This window comes from Dysidea avara, chromosome 2, assembly GCF_963678975.1.
Source record: "Dysidea avara chromosome 2, odDysAvar1.4, whole genome shotgun sequence".
Lineage (NCBI taxonomy): Eukaryota > Metazoa > Porifera > Demospongiae > Dictyoceratida > Dysideidae > Dysidea > Dysidea avara.
Window position 1 is genome coordinate 52,203,575 of NC_089273.1, and position 26,756 is coordinate 52,230,330.

The window sequence follows — 26,756 nt, forward strand, 5'->3', positions numbered from 1 at the left end:
GCAGTGGCTTGTAATAATATTATCTTTAAAAGTATGGAAACAGATTTTTAGGAATGACTACTATGGCTTCAAAAGAGGAGATAACTGTTTAAATTTAAAGAGTTCAATAGCTCAATTGATAAAATACTCCAAAAAATTACTTCCATACTTTTGTTACAAACATACTTAGGTAGCAGATGACAAAGTTTAAGAAACGTAGAATTAAAACTGTGAGACTAGATCCAAAATTTGTCAAATTCTCATTCTTTAGGTCTAAAATACTAAACTGAGTCATAAAGTCAGTACTTCTAACTGGAGATTGTGATTTTTAATTACCACAAACACAACTGATGTAAAAGGGGATGGAAAGCAAGCACAGATCAATGAAAACCAAGATTTTGCTTGTGAAGCCATAGGAATTAGTAGCGTGCCCCCTTAAAGCGGTTTATTTAACAAGCGCTTCCTTAGCAGTGCATAGCAACGTAATTGAACGAAGTACGAAAGTTTCATGAATTACGAAATACGAGAATTAGTTAATAATATTAATGTACAACCCATAACTACCCTATTGTAAAATAGTAATACATAGTTGGTTAATTTATAGTAGCACATCCTATCTATGTTTAATTCCAGATGAATTATCTAGCTGCATGGCGCCTGGTTTTTAGAGGTACGGTAGCACAACATCAACTTGTTTTTTTGTTTATTTTTTGGTCTTCAACTTGCAGCTAGGCTGAAGTTGCAATTCCAGAGAACCTGAAACCCCTCTGAAAATTTCTAGATCCGCCCCTGGTGATCTAATTATTCCGGATACCACGATTTTTTTTTACTCTGAAATCTTAAAATCTTGCCATGAAATATTGGGAAAAGTTGAAGATTTAAAATCTTATACAGGCTAGGGTTTTTACGAGTTGCAGACCCCTCACATATCCATCACAACTCCATCTTACTATTTGACCCAGCCCAGAACAAGACAGTACCATCTGCAACACTGATCCTCCAATGCATGCTTATCCACCACGTCACAGAATAGCTAGCTACTTTAAAACAAACAATTAAAGATTAAAATTCCTAGTTGTAACCCTGGACAATTTTTACTAAACTTGCAAGACTGAACATTTTTATTAGGAAGGCCATACTTATTTGAAAAGTTGTTGCTCGGATTTATTTTGCAACAAACTGGGTCGGTTGGTAGGCAAAAAAAAATGGCTATATAGCTAGTTAATCTCAGACATATTTATCTTTTAAAAATATAAGCAAGTCATGCACATACTTTCTAATTACAAGCTACATAGCTAGCTATTGTAAAGGAAAATGTAGCTAGTAGCTCAATGAATCATGGATGGCAGTGAAATAAATTTCTTAACCAAGAAGTAGAGGTATATATAGCTAGTTACATTGGTTTTTAGCAATAAAGTTTTACCTATAAAGATAATGGTACCTTTTGAGATCAAAATTTTATGCACTAGCTGTTCTATTAGAGTATCTCGATCATTTTGCACCAATTACAAATTAAATTCTAGGTGTCACGTGATCTTAACTTTTTTCTTTTCTTAATTAAAATCTGTGTAAAATTGGGTCGGTCGGGCCCGAGCAACAACTTTTCAAATAGGTATGGCCAAAGTGGTTACTGAACCGAAAGGTTTTAATGTTTTACTGTTGGTTCAATAGCTGATACAACTTGACTTTTGGTTCTCATAGTCCACATATCACATCAAAAGAATAGCATTTAAGTTGTTTAAAATCTTAAAGAGGAAAGTGTAGGGATGAGTTAAAGCAATTCAGGTCTCTGATATTTACAACACAGGTCTTTATTTAATACCATGGAGCTGTACAATCATTCCCAGGCTGATCCTTTAGAGCTCCATCATGGCCCCAGACTACTTGTATGATCTCCACTGTGCTTGGGAAAAGCACCCAGCAAAAACAGACAACTTAAGCCTATGAAATTGGATAGCTTCTTTATGTAGCTTTGTTTTGGGTGAAAATCAAATCTGCTGTTGACCGGTTTTCCCAGACCCCAGTCTTGTTACATGGTGCTGCTTTTACCACTCCTTTTTTTGGACGAGCTAAAGAAATGAAACACAATTACAATAACACACAATTACAATAACACTCACTACATTAACACAAAACTCAAACCCACAATGTAGTTCTATACTGGTCTCTATATAAATCCTTCAGTGTCTCATCATTAAAGACATTTTACTCTTATTTTTGGACAAGCTCATCCCTATCTGGAAGAGCTTGAATAGCATAAGACACCCAAGAGTTCATAATATATATATTTAGGAAGAGTATCCAATGCTGTATTGCCCCTTCAAAACACACTGCGTAATAATGCTGCTCAGTTATTTGCTCCCCATTCAACTGATTTACCTCCGCCTGGTGTACCTATTTATGTATTTTGGTCTGATTCTTCTACAGACTCTCCTGCTGGTTGGTACAGAGCTAATGTCACCTCCTATCATTGTGATGGTTCCTGTAGTTTACATTATGACAACGGTAATATAGAGCCGTCAGTGGATTTACATACTGTTGAGTGGTGTTTTGCTGGTCGTTACCGTAAGAACATTCGAGTCGATAAACCGATTAACACCCAACCTTCAGCTTCTGTTAGGGCAGCTTTTGCTGAACCAAAGACTTGTTCCTCCAATGTTCACAAAGCAAAAGGTTTTGCTGATGATTTGACTGTCATTTCTAGTAAAGTTGACTCACATCAACAAGCTCTTACTTCATTAGTGCTGAAAGCTGCTGACATCTGCTTTGAGTTTCAACCTCCCAAATGCATATCCCTTCATTTTAATGGTCATCATGTCATGCCCACTACAGAGTTCTCAATGTCTAATGGTAATACTATCAATATCTGTAGTATTAACTGTATGAAATTTCTAAGCAAGACAATTGGTATTTCTCCGACTGCTACTCGTAAGCTGGCCTCTGACAACATCAAACAGCAAATCTTATTGTATCTCCAGCGTATTGACAACTGTTCTATTAGAGGAGAATACAAAGTGTGGATCCTTAAAAACTTTGTTACATCTGTTCTTCACTTTCATATTGCTGTGGAGAGGCTTACAATGTCATCCATTTAATCTGCTCAATCATCTGTGCTGAGGTTTGTGAAACAGTGGCTAAATTTACCTTGTAATTGCACTCCAGGAACTGTTTTCCATCCTGATGTTTTAAACCTTCCTTTCTTGCCTCATCTCAAGGAATCTGCTAAGCTATCTTATATCCTGGCTGTTGAACGTTCTGTTGACCCAATTATTGTTGAATTGCGGCATTCTCTCTTGTCTAATGTCTTTCAGGATGCACCAGATGTTGTTTTTGATGCTCTTTCTGCTGCTAAATCTTCAGTTTCTAACATCCATTCCTCTACTTTTAAAAGCAAGGCTCGTACCAGTTTACGGTCCTCTCATGTTCGCTACTGGAATTCCACTCTTGAACCATTGACTGTACAGAATAAATTTCTGGATATAGTTGCCCTAGAAAAAAATTGTCCCTTGTGGAAGAGATTAATGTATGGTTTACCTGAAAAGCAACTTTCTTTCTTATTGCATGCCAGTTGTGACACCTTACCAACACCTATGAATCTGGCTCGCTGGAATATATATAATCACTAGTCCAGTTTGTACCCTTTGTCACTGTACTCAACCAACAACTAACCATATTTTAACTGGTTGTTCCATTGCACTTGATCAAGGCAGATACACTTGGCGTCATGACTCTGTTCTGCAGGTTCTTGTTCACAACTTTAAGAAAGATTTACCACCATGTTATGAGATTTATGCAGATCTTCCTGGCCACCAGGCAAGTGTTAGTCCCCCAAGTACTATTCCACCTCATATTACATCTACCTTGAACAGACCTGATCTTGTGGTAGTTTCCACAGATTCCATCACATTATTAGAACTCTCTGTAGTTACTAATACTGAACATCACCTTTTAGCTGCAAGGAACCATAAAGAAGATCGCTATGGTTCATTACTGACTGACCTTCAACAGGCTGGATGTTCAGTTAATCTTGTGACAATTGAGGTTGGCTGTTTGGGCCATTTCATGCCACAGACTGTCTCTAAACTAAGCGATGTATGCCATCTACCAAAGAATACTATTCATTGTATTCTTCAACAAGCAGCTCATGTTGCAATCTCCAGTTCATACAGGATCTTTAATTCCTGTACTTCCACTACTTGGGATGTAGTTGATCTGTTTACCTGTTGAGAAGCCATGTATAATTGTTTAGTTTGTATGTAGTTTTTTTTTTTTGGTCTTGCCAGGGCTCCATACTTTTTAGTAATAACTTGGTAACCCTGAGACTGGACTCCTGACCCTTTGTTCATGTAATTGTCAATTATTATGATGTTTATCTCTCTTACACAATAGTCATCATCACCAAACGTGTTAACTTGCTTCAAGAGCTATAAGGGCCTTGAAGTGCTTGCAGGTCTTCACTTTGGAATATCAACGCCTATCAACAAGTCTTTCATGGCGAAGTCATGTGTTGGAGTTTACTGAAATTACTGATACTAAAATATTCGGATATGTTGCACAATTATTACGCAGTGTTTTGAAGGGGCAATACAGGCGTTGGATACCCTCCTGAAATATATATATATATATATATTATGAACACTTGGTACACCATATGTGCATAACAGGTAATGTTTGCCTAAAGACCTGAATCTGTGGTACTAGTAGAATATTCATTTCCTTTTTGGACTAGTATCACTGTTGAAGCTTTACAAGAACAGGTTCCATTAGTGTAATGGAGTGTAAGCCTTATCAGACTGTTGACTACTAAGACTAAAGTTTTGCTAGATGGCTGAGTTTGGTTGATATCAGCGTCAGCTCTAAACCACACCATTTACTCTTAGGCCATACCAAACAAATCATATGTTTCACAATTTTCTATCCTCAAGGGTGATCTGTCAGGTCAAAACCAATGCCACATAAATCATTTTAAAAATCACAGATTTTACTGTTTACTATTAACTCCTAGCAGAACATGTACAGATACCATAAATCATGTGATCAATGTACATCTTGAAATACATGAGTTTTATTCCTTTTGTATGTTTGTACTGCAGGCTCATGTACAAGTCGAGCAAGTAGCTGCCACACTACACCTGAATCAGTGAAACATGTCGTGACTACACAGCTGAAGAGACAGGTTTCATTATACATACAACTTATTATATATCCCCTCTCACTATTTGAGATAAATCTTATAGAACACAAATTCATGTTTACACTTCAACTGCAAACATGTTTAGTATGTGGAATTAGCAGCACTGGCTTCAAAAGCCACTCTTCTAGATCCAACTACCCACTGTATCCAACTACCCACTGTAAGCTATAATATACCCATTACTCTAACAACTTTATTTTAATAACTTGTAAGGAAGTTGAAATATGCAAATGTCAGACATACACAATGTGATTGAATGACTATAATACTGCAAAACTTTTATATTAAAAAACCTCGTGGATGTCAATAAACTTTTTGTTCTGGTTGAAATCACTATCTTCTTGCAATCTTTCTTCCTGAGATTTCAGTAACTTTTCTGGGACCCAAATGTTTCTTCACTGGAACACTTCACTGTTAATGATGACCATGTCTTGCTTCAAACAACACTAAAACTTTCATATAAAACTGTAAAGCATAGTATCAGTTTCATCTGCCTAGTTGAGTTCATGTGAGCTGATCAAATAAAATTTTATTTCTTTTAGAATAGTAAAATTATTGACCTGGCCACATCCATGAAATAAAATTAATCTGTGATGGCCGTAAACACGTAGTTAAATACAAGCTAAATAAAACTATACTTTGATAAAGAATTAGACATAGCATACAAATTATGCATGTCTATATAACTACTAGCTATTTTAAAATATTTAAAATTAAAAAGGAAGTAGGGATTATTTAATATACATGCTACAAAAAGTAAGGAAACAAGCTCAAAAATGTTACAACTGAAATGAGAAATGGTCCAGCAGTAAGAAGTATAGAAACAAGATTAGATGACTACTTGTTAAAATGAGACACACTTTAATGCCTACTTTTGGCTAGCATCTTGAATGAGACCATCAAATTAGCCAAAGTAGGGATTAAAGTGTGTCTCATTTTAGCAAGTAGTCATCTAATCAAGCTTGAATAGCACAAGTACACTGTATTAATTATGTTTATCAGGCCATGTGTGCCTAATAAAACCAGATCTAGAGCCTGTGGTACTAGTAAAATATTGTTAGTTCCTTTCTGGACTGTAGTATCAATGAATCACGACAGGTTCCATTAGTGTAATGGTGTATGTGAGATGCCACTTAAGTTTGCATATCACGATACCATATTAGGGTATCACTATACTTTACGTATCAATATAAAGCATTGGTATTACCTACATGAGATAACCAAGCTAATGTGCACATAAATTTGACGCCTCATAATTTAGTACTACATGAAGATGCAAACTTTATATGTGACCCGGTCTGCGAAAAGGGCTCTTATAGCCTTTCCAATTGTCCAAGTTTGGCAAATCATAACTCCTGATCAGCTAAATCTATCATCTTGTAATTACACCCTCAGCTAGTGCTATGTTAGGAGTGTACAGTGACCAAATTGTAGGCTTGTATCTTATTCACAAGCTAAGTTATTGGTTACCATGTTTACATAATTGAAAAGGCGATAAGAGCCCTTTTCGCAGACCAGGTCACATATGTGACCGGATTTGCGAAAAGGCATCTTTTCCACACATTTTACATGTCAGCAAACGAAACATTGTAACTTTTGACTCCTTACACCAATTAAGCTGATTTTTATATCAAACTATAACCAGATGCTGTGGCTTGTCTCACGGAAATTTCAGACAGTTATATGCCATGATAAAGAAGTTATGAAATTTCAAAGTTCAAAAATTGGGTCAAAATCTGTGTGTGAAAAAGGTACCTTTTCACAAATCCGGTCACATATCATATTAGTAGGAAAAGTTTGACTCAAATCAATTGAAAATGTGATTCAACATTATCAATTATAGTATGTAGGTGTTGAGCTGAATCCTCAAAAACATTTGTGACCGGATTGGCGAAAAGGTACCTTTTCCACACATTTGACATACCAGCAAACAAAATGATGTAACACTTGACTCCTTCTACTGACTAACTTGCTCTTAGTATCCAAATGTAGCCAGATACTGTAGCCACATTCATTGAAAAGTTCTAGCTATTGTATGCCATGATCAAAAAGTTATGAAGCTGTAAAGTTCACAAAATGGGTCAAATTTTGTGTGTGAAAAAGGTACCTTTTCACAAATCCGGTCACATTTAATAACTCATGGATGATGCAATTACACATGATCTTGAAATTTGGCTCATTTGTAGTACAGCTTGACCAACTAAAAATATTTCAAAATCTTTTTGTCTGACATAATATTTACAGCCAATCAAAATTTTCACAACACATTTCCTATGGGGAAGCCATATAAGTACAATGTCCATTACGGTTTTCCCAAACTTGTAATTGAGCCAAACTGTGCATGTCTGTTGTTGACACTTTTGCTGTTACCACTAATCATCTGGTTGGCTGAAATGTTAAAGAAAAATCCACTTTTAATTTTTAACTGTTTTTTCAGCATTCAGCTCAACTTGTACATACTTATATCTGGTTATATTGCAAAATCGATACCTACAGTACCAAATCTTGCCACTTGGTATCACAATAACGGGTGTATCAATAGTAGAGATGATTAGCTCTGTTCACTTTTGCTAGATGGGTGAATTTGGTTGATACCAGTTCAAACCATACAATTCATCCTTAAATAATAAATACAAGCTAAATAGAGCCATACTTTGATATAGACATAGTATACAAATTATGTCTGTATAACTATACCTGTTGTTTAACACTGTACTGCTGCAGAAAAGAACTGCTTCTTTTTCCTCCTCAATTGTGGATTGCACATCCGCAGTTGAAGATGGTTAGTAAGTAGAAGGAAAAATAGGAATTTTAAAGTTGGATTAATTAATTAAATTTGTTTAATGCACATACCTCATAATTGAGTGTTGTGTGCATGTGAAAAGATGTGAACTTAAAATAACTTGGGATCAAAGAGAATAAATGTAGTGAAACAATTAAGGGAATAGCTATAAAGTAGTGAAACAAGATAGGTTGCCTTTACATCGTCATGTAGAGATATCTAGTGGACATTTTAATCCTTAATTCAGCCTTTTTGCTTTGATCCTTAATCCAACTTTAATTTTTTCCATGCATACCATATCAAATATAGAATGACACCAGTCATGTCAATAAAATTTAATCAATTTTGAATCCAAATGTACACCCCAATTATCAATATTACTGAAAAGCAAAGTACCTTTATGCTTTATTTTCAACTATTTCCATCATGTTACAAATTAAGAATTCACTATGAAAAGGCCTGGCCCTCTGTGATCAGTCCATTCACAATGGAAAACTCAGATGATTATCATTAGTTACAAACGTAAGCAATGACACGGTCGGTGCTACTGTGAATCGACACCTTGTGCTGGTAACAAATAATAAATGCAGTACCAGGGAGTACTCAGGTAAGTCCATGAAGCATGCAATGTATGTATTGTGGGCACCAGTTGGGCAGAAGTGACATCTAGCCATAAAAAAATCTGGCCTGTGGCCTTAGAGTGGTTGTCAAGTTAGCAAGTTGTTTGAAAACATCAGTTAGCTAGTCGTCAATAGAAAATTTTGTTAAAAAAGAAATCCATAGCAACTTTATTTTGGCTGCTCTGTAGACGCTTTTGGGCGTGCTTCTACCTGCCAAGTGCCATCAAGGTATTGTGAGGGTGGTACGTTTTAGGGCGACATTTTTGGCCAGTAAAACCCAAACCATCATTATCTCCATTATGTATATATACGTATATACATATATTAAAATGTTTGGTAGCTATTGAGCTACAGATAAAAAGATCATTAGAATCAGTCTTAAAATTGGTCCCTAAAAATGCTGAAAATGCTTTCAAATTTTGGAGATCCCAATTTTCAAAAAAATTCTGGGGGGTGGGCACGCCCAGACCATCCTAGGTTGGCATGCTTTGTCCACTCAATGTACACTTGTTCCTCATAATTTGACTGCAGATACTAGAAGAATATCACTTGACCTCTATAGCGATTCTTCCATACAAGAGTGTACAAAAACAATAATAACCACACAAGTGTACAAAAGCAAAAAAAGGTACAGTTACAAGAGTTATTCAAACACAAAACAAATACAATACACACAAAAATTACAAATTATCACACAATATAACATTATATACCGAGGATAGGAAAGTGGAGGACAGAGCAACATTACCAGGTAGATCATTCCACCAGAGTGCGACAAAATGTCTAAATATTTTCTTGGTGAATGATAGTCTACAAATCACAGGTCGAGTAAACTGTTGGGAGGATCTATAGAGTATGATGGTCATGCTAAAATTAAATGGTATGGCTTTTTACTAGTTCAAGCAACTTCTCATAAAGTAATATATATTCAGCTTCACGTAAGGCTTCTCCCAGTGCCTTCCATGTTGGTCTCAAAGCACTGTTCACCCACTCTGTGAATACCCGTAATGATTTATCCCTCATTTTGTTAGGGATTGTGTATTGGTCTATTTCCTCAATTACTCTTTCTTCCAAATCCAAATTTCGTGCAAGAAATTTCCACTCTTTTACCTCCTGTGACAACTCCCATATAATAGGACTGTTGGCTGGTACATTATGATCAGAGAGACTGGGAGCAATGTTCAGCCGTTCTGAAGACATTTTATTTGAATAATTAATAGCACGAGGATCTTGGGTGTAGCTAGATGAATGATGATAAGATGATTTACCTTCATTTTTAGTGACATAATCATTCCTGGAGTATGGTGCACTGTAGTATGACTGTGTTTGAGACGGATGCTGCTGCATCAATTCATTTGTAGAATGACGAGTATAGTGTCCTGTGTGTTGTGATGACGTGTAATTGGGGGACACACCATGCTGTTGTGGATGATATTGATGATAGAATGGTTGTGGATTATTTTGTGTGCTTATTGGTAATACTTCAACATTTTCTGCACGCCTGAAAGTAGTGCGTATATCATTGTGACTTTCTCCATTTCTTCTAATTTCCTGTTTTTCAGTATCTGTATGTGTGAAAATGTATATCATATGTAATGTACATACACCATGATTATACATCCCTAATATAGTACACAACAATAGTAGACATTTAACTACCAAAGGTATTCAGTAGTTAAGAATAGGTATCTTCCCACCAAACATCTGCTCTTTAATATATATATATATCATATTATCTAATGCAATAATTTTGTAGCACGGTAAACTACCGTGTAGATCAAAATTTTCAATGAGGCAATATTTTTGAGGTTGAGCACTAGGTAATAAATTTTTCGGGGATTTGCAAATAACCCGAAAAGTATTAAGGCTATTCGGAGGTCTATATATTTCAAAAAAATTATTTTCGCTATAAACCCCCGAAGTCATGAAATAATTGAAAATATTCTCCCTTGGCTATACCTAAATATTTAGGAAATATTTAGGCTATAAAATGTTCTTCCGACTGTAATTAATTCTTACACTTGCTTTCCAGTTATAGACAGTTAACAGTTGGAAAAGACTTACAGTAGAGTAGACTGCATGACATATGATGTATTCTATATGCTAGCCATCTGCTTTATATTTTTATGTATGAAATCTTACACAAATTGGTTAGCTAACACTCAGAAATATATTTACAGTTGCATTTTTCACAACTGCTAATTTAATGTGTAGGCTGAAACAATATGCACTTTGTACTAACATGTGAAACCTGCATCCAAAGAAAAGAAAGCTGTATACAATATTGGCAGACCATTCTTAAAGTATACTGAAGTAATTGAAGCTAGTACTGCAATAAATGGCTAGTACTAAGTAGTAGCTGGTTTACATTCATCTAAGCCCTTGATTCTTGTTAATAACTCATTGCATGAGCTAGCTGCCCTTTAAATTCCAGAACTGTTGATCACGTTGAGAACAAGTGAGTTTTGAGGGTTTAAAATATCCCATACATTTACAGCAGCACTGAAAATTCAGGCAAGTAAACATATTTACATGCTTGTCCAGTGCAAAATCACTAATATACATTTAAATTCACCTCTTTGATATAAGAGTTGGGCTCAGGTGAATTACTTAGTTTTTATATAGCTACTCTTGTACATAACGCACTTGTCGAGCCCTCAAAATGTAGCTCTAGGTACTGCCTCAGTTTTATTTAATCCAGGTCAGCAGGTCATCCAGATCAGCAGTTGTGACCCAGTTTCAATGCTGGTCAATAACGATACTATTCAGTGGGCATGGTTCCAGATAGCAAGATATGTTTCCTGTAAGTGGGTGTGGCTTTGCACATGCTTAACACATCGCAATTACAAACAGTATGACACATTCCCAATGTTAAAGTAGGCGTGGCTCACAAAAAGCTGTCCTGATGCAAGACTAGACTATGTCTCATAGTGGGCATGGCTCTGTAGTTATGCACATGGATTCGTGTAAGCCTACTGACTGCAATATCACGGATAAATGAGCTTGGCTGCAAACCCTCATCCCAATAAGTGGGCATGGCTCACAGAAAAGCTGGGTTGCATCGGGACTTGACTATGACGCGTTTATACACTTCCATAATTAATTAATTTGCTTCACACGTGATCCAATCCGGGTTAGTCTCGGATAATTTGTAAAGCGAGGCAGACACAGATGACCCGGACAAAATGTGACACGATTTACCCGACCAAGTTTCAATGCTAGAACTGACTATAGTGAAGCGAGTAACATCAAGACTACTAGACATGGAATTTATCTATACTAAACCTACTGTACTTGTGGAACTAATTATGTAGCTATGTACACATTACACCCCTCTTGGTAAACATTCTTACCCACCGTGTGAGCATACCTTTTCAGGATTGCACCCACATATGCATGGCACATGGTAGGTGTTCTAAACTACAAAATTAATATAAGGCAAAATTTAAGAATTTTAAGTTTGATTAGGGATCATAGAAAATAGGCAGGGAAACAAGGGAGATCGCCTACACTTGCAGATATACTAGTGGGCATTTACTCCTTAATTCAGTCATGGTAGGTATACTGAATTAGGGATTAAATGTCCATTAGTATATCTGCAGGTGTAGGCGACCTTCCTTGTTTCCCTACTTTTTTTCCTATGATCCCTAATCAAGCTTAAAATTGCTATTTTTTCTGTATACTTGTTTACTTTTTTGTAACATTATTATGATTGGTGAACCCACACATACCGCATCAAAAGAAAGGATGGCACCAGAGGCAGTATTTTTTGGCTGAACATGCACCCCAAATATCAATTACTGACTCAAAAGTGAAGTGACTATTACCAAGAGTTCATAATATTTGTATGGGGGAGAGTGTCTAACTCTCAGTATGGCCTGTACAAACACCCTGCGTAAAGTTCACCAAAGTTCACCTTTCATCAAATCAACACCTTTACTGGGGATAGAAAACTGTTGATTGGTGTTGATTAGTGTTGATGAAGGAAAAGCCTTTGTTCTGAAATAAGGCTGAGCTGTTACTTTATGCAGGGTGTTTGGTGAATGCATTCAAGTTAGACACTCTCCACCATACAAATATTTTGAACTTTTGCTATTATGCTTCGCTTTCAGCAACATATGTTCAGCCCGTTCCACAGCACTACAAGAAAAGAACAGTAAGAGAAGCGTCTCTGCAATCAATCCAGTTACGACACAAAATAATTATGGACAATTTCTGCAGGGAAGCCATCGTGCTACCACAAACTGACACCTTGGGCTGTCAGTCCATGATGCATGTATTGTACGTACTGTGATATGCCAAAAGGCACATCTTGGTATGAAGCAACATCGAACAGTGAAAAAATCAAGCCCATAGCCTTAACCATTATCTAGCTATGCTTGTCTGAAGGCATCAGACAAGAAGTCAGTAGAAAATTCCATTGAATAATCTTTTTAAAAATTTTGTAGCAATCTACTAGAAGCATTTAGAGTCAAACTGAAGGCACTTTTGGGCTTGATTATACCTAACCAATACTGCCAAGGCACCAGGATTGTACTACGAAGCTGATTTTTGGGTGATATTTTTGGTCAGAAAAAACATCCATGACCCCTAATAATACTGTATGATTCTATCTAGTGATGTTCCAGTTCCAGCCTTGTTTATTCCAGTTCCAGTTCTAAACTGAAACTAGAACTACAATTTTGCTTTCCTCAAAACTGGAACTAGAACTATAAAGAAATTTTATCAAGCACTGGAACTAATACTGGAACTGGAATTGGCCATAACCATACAGTTTTTGCCAAAGAGATTTTATGCTCTTTACAAGACCACAATTTATCTGCTGACAAACACACAATGTATTATATAACTTCATAAAAGCATGTATTACAACCATCTATGTATGTGCTAAAACACTGCTTGAAACAACTGATTAGCTAAGAATATTAGGAAGAGAATGCCAAATACAATGCTGGCTCAGTCATATTGTCATGTCTGGTTCAGTATTTGATAATTAGCTACAGATCTTTTAGTTCCACCCTATACAGTGCTAGTGTTATAGTTGTTTGTGTAATAATTCCGATACTTACAGTATTAGCTACATACTGTACATCAAACAATTAAACCTGACAAGACTAGCATATACAACTAGGGTTCCACCGACACAGAAAATATCTACTGATCCGATACTGATACCTAGTAGTCAATTTTCACTGATACAGATACCGATACCAATAATTGCCATACAATTTACACACTTCTCAAGTTAACTTGTGTGACTGCTCTATTAGAATATTTTATTGTGCAGTGACTGTTCTATTAGAGTATTTCGATCTCAATTCCTGCACCTTTCCTGCTAGAACAATGCTCAACACTATTTCCAGCCTGTTATACCTCATGTTTTACTAGCATAGCATTTATGGTGATAGTTATGATGATGGTTGGCGCTAGTGGCTATTAATCGGTATCAGAATACCTAAATAACCGATACCAATCAATACCAAAAGCCCAATATCGGCTCCAATACGATACCAATCCAATTATCGGTGGAACACTATATATAACTTAATAGTGAGTGTTCATAATTTATTATGGGCTTTTGGTAATACTTAAGTTAAACTAAGTGTTGCTCTATAAATTGAAGAATAATTCTACAGGTTATGGTTCTAAATTCAAAGATTATGGTTCCAAAACTGACACCAGAACTGTAATAACTAGCTGATACTGCAAAATACTAATTCTATCAATATGATACATAAAAACTATGCAACTGACTGACACATTTAGTGAATAGCAGAGGGACACTAACTATTGCTAACACACTTGTATGAAGCATACATTTTGAAGGCAGCTTGATATATCCTCTGTTTTGTCCAGAATTATTTATTGCTACTCTGTTGATGCTAGTCATTCGACAAATCAACCTCTCAAAATGACCATCAAGTTTTTCATAATCAAATGGAGTATCCTCAAAGATACAGAGAATATTGTGACGATCTTGTAGTGAAGGAGGAACAAAAGCAATGTTGTTATCTTCCTCCAATAAAATGACTGGAATGACTCTGGTAGAGATATCAATTGAAAACCGATTGTAAAGTATTTTTCTCAGTACAGTGATATTGTTTAACATTTCTCTGTCTAAACAAGAGGTGTAAGCAGCAGAATGTTCGGAACTGTTTGAGATTTGCAAAAGTTCATATGATGATCTGGAGCAGACAAAGATCACCCAGTCAGCTTGTGACAGTTCACGATCACTCCAAGCAGCTCTGTCAAAACTTCTTGACTGGTCACAAAACAAGTCTACCCTCACATCAAATCCATAGGTGATTAGATGGCATGAGAAGTTATAAATGCGCTTCTCTAGTTTTCCTTTTATCTCACCAGCCATAGATTTCACAGTTAAGACATAATAAATGAACACTTTTTGCATCCTACCAATTGATCCACGATTATGCAGTACATCCTCCTTTCGTATACACTGTCCAAGATTAAAAACAGGTGGACCATCTTTTTCTACATGATCTGTAGTAGATAATAATAAAATCAAAATAAAAATGAATCTGATTGAAAGTACAGCAAATTATCAACTGTGCTAATGCAGACTAAATTTTACCAAACAGAAATATGTACATGACCCGCTGAGCAAAAACTGGCCATTTTCGCACATTTCACAGATTCCATTTTATTGCTTCTCTGTTATCTACAGTAACAACTGAGAGGACATGCTGGATGCATTTATAGTTACCTATCATGCTTTAAATTATGGCAGCATAATCAGCTGGGGACTAATCAGAAAGGAAGGTATTATATCTAAATTTGACTCACCAACAACATTATTCCATAACATGCAACTTCAATTACTTACCTCCACAGAAACTCATTATTAACTGGACTGCTAAGACTGACTCAAAAATAATTTGATATCTGAAACAAAAACAACACATTAGAATATATCTATCAGTGGCACAGTACTACATTGTACGACATTAGTAAGGTATTAAATTTGGTGAAAATACCCATGAAAGATTATATGCAGAGAACCAAGCTGAATATTAGATGATTGGAAACAGCAGATACAAAATACACATTTAAAAAAATATTGAAACTTAAATATAGAATTATGTGACAAAAAAAATTATAAACAAGCAGTGGCGTAGCCAAGGGGGGGCAAGGGGAGGCATTTGCCCCCCCGTCACTAAGTGATTTTTTTTTTAACTTCCGTCACAAGCTTTCCAGTAACTGACACGCATCCCAAATTAACTGTTTGTGCGCTACTACGCGAGTGCATGCAACATTCAACTTGTTTGTGAATGGTGATAATAATACGATGATTTCTTGCAAGTTACAAGCAATTAGTAAAATGATGCACTAAAAATAAGGTATGCTGGAATCCCCAGGGGTTTCCCCCGCATAGACACTATGCCTTCACAGAACGAAAATATTAGACACAATGCTATATTTAGCCTACACTACTCACGCGATAGTGCATTTTTCGAACCTTGACAGATGACCCACTCAAAGTGACTTCGCAAGAGTCGCAACTCAGAATCGACAAGTGATATGTAATGATGCTACAAATCTACGAGGTGAAGTATTAAATGGACCAACTTTATTTTCCCGAGTTAATCACTCTGGATCTTCGTACAGTGTAGTGGCATGCCTTTTTCACTTTGTCAGTCAGTCAGTTAGATGATCCATCACAAGCTTACAAATTCTGTTAACAGGATAGGTGTAGAGTTGGGATTTCATGCCAACATGGTGCCAATACATGGCGTTTGAATTTTGCTGGCTGAATTGAGTGAGCTCGTCATACTATGCGAGTGTGCTAGGACTGCAGCACAGACTGTGGCTGATGTAAGTAACTGTGACACATTGTATTTGTAGTAAAATATTCACAATATAGTTCTACCGGATTGTGGGCAAATTTGTTGGAGTACAGTTGAGGCACATGTGATGATGCTCGACGAAAATGCTTCCATTGATAAGTGATAACTGGTAGCAATCAGTGAAGAAGTAGTTATGTAGCTAGTTACATAAGCTATAATAATACAACACCGTATGTTGGCTAGCCCATCATTGGGTCATTAGCCTTTTGTGCAATTATGAACAATGTTGAGCATTTTGTGGGGGATGCCTGCCCCCCCCCCACCACCGTCTGGCTAGCTACGCCCCTGTAAACAACTAAGCAATATTTTTACATATGTGACCAGGCTTGCAAAAACAGGGCATGTGGGCACATGATTCTGCCTACTTTTTCACAATTCCATCACTAATAACTTTTTATACTATTATGCCATGGCAATGAAATTTTCCACTCTTAGTAAGCATTTAATAATTGACATTACGATGCAGGTTTCAGAATGCAAATATTCTATTCCAGTACTGAGATACGACCAGTAATGTGATGGGGTGTAGTTTGTGCCCATATGCCCTGTTTTCACAGGCCCAGTCACATATTTAGTACACATACAATTATTGTGATAGAATTTGTATGGCAAAGCTTTTGTATCAATATGGTCAAAGCTGTTGACCACTGGAACACAATAAGTTGTATAGGTCTTATGAAGTCCAGCTGGAATAATACAGTGGTCCTTCATTATCAGGCCATCGGTTATCCGAGCTGTGGAAGTGACTGCTCTATTAGAGTATTTTAACCCTTAAACGTGCACGCGAATTTACGAAATATTGCACTGAAATCGCAAGGGCCATTTAAGTGGCCCTCCATATTTGGCACAGCGGTGCGCGCGCTAGGATTACGTGATCGTGAAACGGTTTAGTGCAACGGAAAGCCACGTTTCTGGGCTTTAATTCGAGCTCAAGAACTTTGTGCTGTGATTAAAGATAAGCGAGATATGGATGAAAATACTGTTGTTGATCAACTTTTCTATAGTGACACCGACAATGACTGGAACAACTCGGACGAAGAGGACTCTATTGTCCATGGAGAAGACTCTTTTGTCCTTGATAGGCTTACCAGGGAACAAGACGGTAAAATGGCGGACAGATGAATCGGTCCTATCACTTCGCCTGCCATTATAGATGATTATGGCGATGTGGAAGAAAATGATCGTGAGGAAGAGTCCAGCAACGACGAAGAAAACATTGAGGGAGAAACAAACGATGATTATGAAGGTATAATGCTTTTCACATGTTTTATAACTTGAGTCCTGCTTCTTCTAATAGCTGATGTGAGATACCGTGGAGGTCATGATGAGTCAAGCCATCCTGGACCATCTGGGCTACATAGTGGAGTGAGTGACGGTGGGATGGGTAGCCTGGAAACTGAATACCCCTGTAGTGGTTCTCCTGTGGTTTACCATGGCTCTCCTGTTAGTTTTTCCCTGCGCTCTCGTTCTTCTTCTCCACATGCCCCATTTTCACCTAGTGATAGAGGCAGGGACTACTCACCATCTCCATCTGATCCTTTGTCTGGTAGAAATAGAGGGAGGGGTAGAGGTAGAGGGAGAGGTAGAGGAAGGGGTAGGGGAACTGTGTCTCCAATGGATCTTGTGCCTAGTCGAGGTAGGAGGAAAGGTACTGGTAGGCGTAGAGGTACCGGTAGGGGCAGTAGAGGGCGCCGAGAGAATGAGCAGGATGAATCTCCTCCTCCTGTCACCTTTCCTAATGTGACGTATTCTTTTTCTAATCCTCCTCCCTTCATAGGACAACCCCAAGGCCCCAATTTTAGTTGGCGGGATCCCAGTAGTGTAAATGCACTCACTTATTTCTCACTGTTTTTTGATGACGCGTTACTTGAACATATAGCGGCTGAGACAAATCGATATGCTCAACAACGTCCCTACAACCGGATAAACTACCGCTGGCGTGACGCAAGTGTCAATGACATAAAACAGTTTTTGGGGATTATGATTTCCACTGGGTTAGTAAGTTTACCTGACGTTCGGGATTATTGGAAAACAAAATCTATTTTTGGTCAGCCTGCCATTGTCGCAGGGATGTCACGGAACCGGTTTGAGCAATTGTGTGGCCGGCTTCATTTCAATAATAATACTCTAGCACCTGCTCATGGAACTGACGGCTATGATACACTTTACAAAATTAGGCCAATACTGCAACAAATTTGCGAGAAAAGTAGGTCGCTTTACATCCCTGCACAAAAATTAAGTGTCGATGAAGCCATGGTGAAGTTCAAGGGACGCTCATCAATCAAACAGTACCAACCATTGAAACCTGTCAAACGAGGATTCAAAGTTTGGTGTTTAGCTGACAGCCAAAATGGGTACGTTTGTAAATTTACGGTTTACACGGGGAAAGGTAGATGGCCCTGTCAGGGACTTAGGTCACAAAGTAGTCATGGGAATATGTGAGGATATTTTAGGGAAAGGTTATAAGGTTTACTATGACAACTTTTTCTCTAGTGTCAGTTTAGCTGCTGACCTTCTGCAAAATGGGACCACTTCTGTAGCAACGACCCGATATGATAGGACAGGGTTTCCCAAGGATTTAAAAAAATCTTCTGTTGCTGGATGTCCCCGGGGAATGACCCATTCCATTACTCTTGATGATAAAGTTCACTGCTTTGTTTGGTTAGATGCTAAGCCTGTATTTTTTATTGACACCGATTTGGGATGCACTGTACCCACCACAGTTGCTAGGTCTCTAAGAGATGGTTCATCAGTGTCTGTACCGTGTCCACCTGCTGTTGCGGCTTACAATCAAAGCATGGGTGGGGTAGATTTGGCTGATCAATCGCGTAGGTTTTACACTTGTACGAATAAATCATCACGCAGGTGGTATCTTCGTTTGTTTTGGTTTGCACTGGATTTGGCTATCGATAATGCTTATATTCTAGAGTGCTGTTTCACACCTGTGAATGATCGTAGGACCATGAAAAGCTTTAGGGAGGAACTGGCTACTAAACTTTTATGTGAACATAGCTCACGCCAGCATGGAGGACGTCAATCACAGGCTCTTCCACCTCAATCGCCTGCAAGGCTTCAGGAACGCCATTTCATAGAAAACCTTGGGACTGACGGTGACTGTGCAGTGTGTTCTGACCGGAAGACACACAGAAAACGTACTAAGTATGGCTGCGTAAATTGTGGAATGGTTCATTTGTGCCTTAAAAATTGTTTTAAGATATACCACACCAAGGAAAACTATAAATAAATAAGGGGTGTATGCTATTTACTGTGTCTTAGACTTTTTACAGGTTCAGCCGATGTATATAGTTTAGATGTGTTGACAGTATTATCTGTTTAGTTATGTACAGAGCTGTTTGTAATTAAGTTTTTTCCACGATTGTGGTATTTTTCTCTGAAATCACTTGGATCGGTGATTTCTAAATGAGGCAAACCCTTTACTGAGTAAAGATCCCAGCCCTTTAGTGTATATATTTCATGTACATTTTAATATGTTTGAAAAGTTTTTCAAATTCTAATGCTAGTTATAATACTTTATGTTTGATGAACAGTGCATGATGAAATGGATTGCTATTGGTATTTGATTGACCAGTCAACAGAATACATCTTGGCAGCATGTTGGAACGCCACAGTGATTGTGTTGGAGTTATTTGTTACATGCCTACAGGGTAAAAATAATTATGTGAATACGACAATTTTTTTTCAATTCACAACTACCTGAGAGTTGTAGCTATGTCAATGGAATTTCACCACCTTGTATCAAGTGTACCACCCTTTCTAAACACCAAGTGTTGAGGCGAATGGACAGAGGAGCTGCCTACCACGATGATTTTTCCAAATGATGCGCGTATTGCTGTGGATAAATGGAGAAGTATTATTGATAAAAACATAATAATAATATTGGATAAACCCCAGGTTATCCACCGTCTGTGTACCAAGTTACAAGCTGATACATCAAGGATTTTCACAGATACAGTCATGTAAAGACGTGCGGTTACTTCGCACAATTGTGTGAATACCACAAGTTTTTTCTAAAATTCATAAATACCTGAGAGTTGCAGCTATGTCAATGGAATTTCACCACCTTGTATCAAGGGTACAACTCTTTCTTGACACCAAGTATTGAGGCGAATCGCCAACAGAGCCACCTACTGTGACGGTTATTTCCAAATTATGCGCATATTACTTTGGATAAATAGAGAAGCATTAATGATAAACAATTGATAGTCACGATGGGTAAACCCCAGGGTATCCACCATCTGTGTACCAAGTTTCAAGTTGATACGTCGAGGATTTTCAGAGATACAGCCTTGTAAAGACGCGCGATTATTTTCACGAAAGTAAGCATAAACTTTCGTGCGTTTTCAGTGTAATAAATAATAGGGCCATTATAATGGCCTTTGCGCGTTTAAGGGTTAACTGAGTCCTGTATATATGGGCCCAATGATGTATATGATACGTATAGAATGTATACTAGGCCCAATGAAATCGGAAAAAGGAGGGACCACTATATGTGACCAGATTTTACAGAACCGAACCAAATCGCACATCAGGCAAAATCAAACTAACACCACCAGTGGATAGCTACACTATCTTACTACAAGTTTTGACCCTCAGCACTACTCAAACTACACGAGGCTGGTTTTAATAGACGTCTTTTCTGGGTGGTGTGGAGTGCCCAAATGGCGGTTTCATGCCTTGTGAAGGACCTGGCTTGGCAAGAATCACTGGTTTACTGGTGGACAGCCTTATAATGTTGGCCAGACGTGTTCTCTGTAGATTTTGCTACATATCAGCTACTAAGGAGCCAGCACAGCCCTGTAATCTCGTGTCTGGACTCCAATCGTGGTCTGCCTCCATTTTGAGGTCTATCTTTTGCCCTCCCCGCCACCCCCCAGCCTCCACCCCTTTGTGAGCACTCGTGATACTACTTCGCTCGTCCAACTGCTCAGATTTTCTATCTTATTTGGCGGGAAACTGTACAAGCAGCTACAAGTACTGGAAGTGGCTTGAAAGGTAACAGATTGATGCATCTTTTGTGTAAATTTCATACGCGTGCTCGCTATCCTTGGAGAGTTATGCTGGCTTCAATTCTTTAAAACCGTTTATCTCGAAACTTCTAATGTGCGATTTGGATCGTTTTTCCAAAATCCAGTCACATATATAATCAAGCTGGGTCAATTGGTACACTGAATGAAGATAAATACATTGATGCTGTGTGACTTGCAAAAACTAGTAGAATAGGTGAACTCCATAGATTGCTCTATGTATAGCCTTTATTGACTCTTGAGCAGGAGTCCATAAGTGCCACAAGGGCACTTTGCAAGTGGCACTTATAGGTTCCTCCAACAAGTAATCTGATAAATTAATTGTTTATCTCAACCAAAGAATGATGATAGTTAACTTAGTCTTTACCGCACCATAAACAAGTGCCCATAAGGCTTGCGTTAACATGTGGGATTCTTGCGGATCCTGTCACAACTGTCAAATCCCATGTAGCCTGTAATGGGCGAAAGGGGCTTAGCATTGATAGTTGCATAGATCTACCATGAAACTGGAGGCACGATTGTTGTCTTCAGGAAAATATTCACTTTAGTTTCTAACAAGGTAGATTTTTGAAGTTTTGTTCTCCATGTAAAGGACTGGATGAAACTTTCTACTTAGCCATATCATATCCAGAGTTCTTATTTAAAAAAGTACTTACATTAATAAGCAAATGATTTACTGGGTACCCAGTACAGGGTTGCTTTCTTTGGAAAGAAAAAGAAACGTAGACAAAGAAATATGAATTGTTGATTTCAAACTGCCCTATCATTCAGAGCAAGAGAAGCCGACTCTTATTGTGTTTCAATACGGTGGATACATAGTCTGTCAGTACTGGAAAAGATCTGAGGCTTCTCACCATCTGGTAGTCTAGCACTGCTTGCCTCTTTGCAAATAGTAAAGGTCTGGTGAAGTACAAATACCATATCATTTCAAAGGAATCCAATTAGACAGTGTATCATACGTAACTGCTAGATGATCACTATTCAATTCCAACAAAAGCATTGCATTTCCAAGGTGATTTGTGTGTGAACATTATTGGCACTCATTAATTGGCTACTACCAAAGTTGAGTGTTGGAGTATCTGTATTTACCAGACCCTTATGTTCTGCGATGGGGCAGCCAGACTATCCATCTGGTTGTTGATCGTCAAAAATTTTTGCAGCATTAAAGAATCATATCGTGCTTTATGGCCATTCTGCAGCCACAACAGTCATCAATTATTGACTAGAGCTATAGCAAAATATGTCCCTGGATCAGAGTATTGCTTACAATGTGAATGACAAACATGCTAGCTATCACAGGCTAATCACGAGGAGGGCGGATGACTCCTGACTAACGAAAAGCGGCAAGGACTCACGGCGAGGTAGTGATCGGAAGTCAACAGGTCTATAAACTGGGGTGAACCCACACTCTTCTAACGCACTGCTAGGTTACTAGGTGTATTGACAAGGGGGACAATCCAAACAGGGAGCGAGGGCATAAACGGCAAGCCCCAATCGACTAGCTAATGAGAAGCTAGGGGACAAACTGGGAGGACTAGCGGGAACAGGCATCTAAAGTACAAATCCTATTCATTGTGTCACTAGCTATTGGTAGGCTAGTCCGATGAGTTACCGCACAAAACACAAAGAAAGCTACACAAAAGAGAGCAAACTGGACACGATGCATTCTAGACAGGCATACGACCCAGTCCCTGTTTGGTAATAGCAGTTTTCAATTACTATTTGATCCAACACTTCCACATGTCATTCTAAGCTCTGCGGTGCTAAATTGTCCAAATGTGACTTCACCTCTCATGCTCCACAGCAGCTTCAATTACCCTACAATACCATCATGTTGCAAAATATCCAAAAAACAAAACATTTTGTTCCCGATTTGAGCTAGGTGGAGCTCCTGTATGGCTATACTACATTGTATGAAATTGCAGAAACACCTAATGCTACTACTATGAAACGTTTTGGATTAGGATTCAAAAAACTTTTAAGTAAATTCAAAGGTTCGTTCATTTAAACAAATTAATATTCGAATGTGGGTTGAAAAGTTCGAGCTATACTAATTAGAAAAGTGATACAGTTAACTATCAACCATGCTACATTCCATAATGATGTGTGGGGGAAGCTAGACTTATGGTATTTAAATGATTGAGTTATGTGTTGGTGTTACAGGTAGGACTATGTGACAATAGAAAAACTTATATCACGATATTCATAACACTTATCACAATAATCACGATAATACCAAACAATGCTAACATGTGTACAACACAACACCTGACAATAGTACAATAGCAAACATGTTTACACCACTACAAATGTACAATAGCAAAGTGTACAACACAATACTACAATAGTAACAATAGAATATACTTTTGTCCACTTAGTGACTGAAGCTGATCTAGGTTTTGCGACAAAAATGTTAACAAATTTGTATTCTCAGGTAACAGACAAGAGCACTTAGCATTCACAATTATATTATTTCCAGCTGTATTAACTGCCCATTCTGATGAGACCGAAGTGGCTGGAATGCACAAATATTTTTGTGCCATTGTAGCTAGTAGAGGCAACTGGGAAGAGTATAACTCTTCCACCACCTAGTGGGATTTACAGTTGTTCCTTCCTCAATTTGTTACAACTGTCACTAGAAGATCGTTTCGCTTAACTGATTTATCAGTAGGGCTGGGCGGTATTGGAGTTTTGCTTCACGATATATCGTGCAGAAATATATCACGATATTACTATTTATCGCGGTTATTAAAGATGACTGCTATATCAGAGTAGCTGACTGCTTTATTAGGGTATCTCGATCCTAGCTGACTGTTCTATTAGAGTATCTCGATCTTTGTAAAAAAAATTGACTAGCTAGTACTAGGTCCTTGTTTGCAGTAGTATCACGTGATTATTTGAGGTACATTATAACAACCTTAAGGGCTTAATAAGCTGTCAAAAACACTAAAAATCGTAATAATATCGATATCGTGATATTATCGTTTCACCAAAATCTACGCGATACAGATATCGTTTCATTGCAATACCGCGGTATTACTATAATACCGAGAAACCGCCCAGCCCTATTTATCAGATCTTGCCCAGGCACTTAGACTGCACAATCCTATCACATTCAAATCTTTGGATGGTTTCCGCAAAAGTTTGCATATGCAATTTCGACACTCTACCTGCCAATGTATTGTTACAGGGCCATGCCACAGGATGGCGCTCTCTGTTGAAATGTCTCCAACACTAGCTGCTGCCATTAATGACTTTTATGTTTATGTATCAGGGGCGGATCCAGGGGAGGGGCTTTGGAGGCTGAAGCCCCCCCTCCCCTTCATTCACCTTTAGACTTTACTTGATCAATATGCTGAGTATTATAGTGAAATTTTGTCTTAGCATAATTATATAATACAAATACTCATAAACCCACCTTATAAACATCTTTCCAAGGTATTATCAGTGGATTTATGTTAAAGGTTATGCAACAAGGACCTGGATCAGCATGGAAGTTGTACAAGATCGAGATACTCTAATAGAGCAGTCACCTAACTACTCTAATAGAGCATTCAGTTGGTTCTGTTATGCAATTTTCCAAATCTACCTGTACCTATACATATAATGAAATACTTTGGTCTGTTTAAAAGGCTAGTTCATCTACTTGTGTAGTTATTATAGATGGCAATACTTAATTCAGGTACACAATTTCCATTGAAAATGCTCTCAGATTCAATCTCGTATCATTCAAATTTCAAAATTTTCCAGTTTCAACATTATTATTCTAACATGCCCTAATTTTGTGCAATTGTAAGAGGGTCAGGTGCATCATGTGCTTGGTTGTTTGAACCTAGCTACACAAACCTTTCCATTAACAAATGCCATACCTATAATCTAAAGGCAGTATACAGTATATATAATATCTACAGGCGGAAACATGAATTTTATGTGGAAATGCAGTATTTTAGCATCTGTTTCTCAAAAATTTCCTGGGGGGGGGGGGGGTGTCATGCCCCAGACCCCTCCAGCTCCAGCATGCTTTGTATACTGGGAGGTATGCGAAACACATCTCCACCCAAGAGATTATTATCTTCAGTTAGCTCCCCCCCCCCCCCCCCCCTGTATAAATCCTAGATCCGCCCATGTGTATTGTATACACATTACTGTGCTCATGTTATTTGTTTTAAACAATGAGGCCATATTGTTAAACAAAAGCCTGAGGTGTGGGCATACATATCAGGCAAGTCTTGAGTATTCATGTTATAAGATGTCACTCTGTCATGCTCACATAATCGGTAGTGTTGGCAAAACCAATATTATCTGATTTTTTAAAAACCCTATTTTACCAATAGTTAACCGATAGCCAATTTTAGGTCTCTACAAGGTACACTTGTGCATATTCCACTAAAAGTATAGCTAGCAAAGCCAATGTTGTGAGGTCGCACGATCAAAGTTGCTGGTCAGACAGCTCCAACCATATCACTGTTTATTATTGTGGTTACCACAAAACATAAACAAATTACCTAAGTAAATGCCAGAGCCTTTGACACCAGCCCTCCAGTGGTACTGCAACTGCTGAAGCTGAATAGAATAATAACCTGCTGGCCACAGCCCATTACAATCGATTTCCAATTATGATAAAAACAGCTAATTATAGACAAACTTATGTTTAGCTATGTGTATAATGCTTCAATAGTTATATGTATAAGCTTCTAAATCTTACATTTGCCACAACACTTTAACAATTCTGTCAAATAGCTACACAATACACATTAGTAGATAATGAGGCATTTTACTGTAACTCTTATAGACAGTGTAAGCTGTTGTAAATGTATACAGTGCAGTATGTAGTCACTGTCACCTGTTCTCATGAAAAATATCAACCCTGACACGTAGTTGTGCCTGTGGGAATACAGATCAGTATAAATATTTTATGTATTTTCAACTTTATAATATAAATTATTTTCAGTCAGTGCAAGCTTTTTGAAAATAATTTTTCTCATGAAACAAAAAAAAATTACTAGAAAGTATGGCATGGCATAAGACTACAACCACTTATATTTTCATCTATACAATTAAAGTAGTGTTTGATGAGAAAAAGTGGCAAACACATTGTATACTATAGTTAAGGTGGTTTTGCAAACTACTGGATAGAAATAATGTGATAAACCAGTCATTTTTACAAAATTTTAATTTGTTATAAAACATTATGAAATAAACTTGGTAAAAATATGCATGCACAGAAAAAAATTGAACATGTTTTAATCACTTCGCTACACATCACACAGG

General features: G+C 37.6%; 1 protein-coding gene and 1 pseudogene across 4 annotated transcripts in view; one reads left to right on the forward strand and one right to left on the reverse strand.

Moving 5' to 3' along the window:
- Positions 1-5,363: 5,363 nt before the first annotated feature.
- Positions 5,364-26,756, reverse strand: part of LOC136247614 (uncharacterized) — a 31,768-nt gene continuing 10,375 nt past the window's right edge. For 2 of the 4 annotated variants that reach the window (XM_066039382.1, XM_066039383.1), the window contains exons 2-5: positions 15,420-15,478; positions 14,378-15,076; positions 7,871-10,140; positions 5,364-5,619 (exon numbers count right to left, since the gene is read on the reverse strand). In XM_066039382.1, coding sequence (XP_065895454.1) covers positions 9,449-10,140; positions 14,378-15,076; positions 15,420-15,435 — 1,407 coding nt within the window. In that variant the 5' untranslated portion in view covers positions 15,436-15,478 and the 3' untranslated portion in view covers positions 5,364-5,619; positions 7,871-9,448. Of the gene's footprint in view, positions 5,620-7,870; positions 10,141-14,377; positions 15,077-15,419; positions 15,479-25,990; positions 26,091-26,756 lie in introns of those variants that run through there. The other 2 variants (XM_066039384.1, XM_066039385.1) reach the window with 2 other exon arrangements.
- LOC136247615 (piggyBac transposable element-derived protein 4-like) lies at positions 17,252-19,905 on the forward strand (annotated as a pseudogene).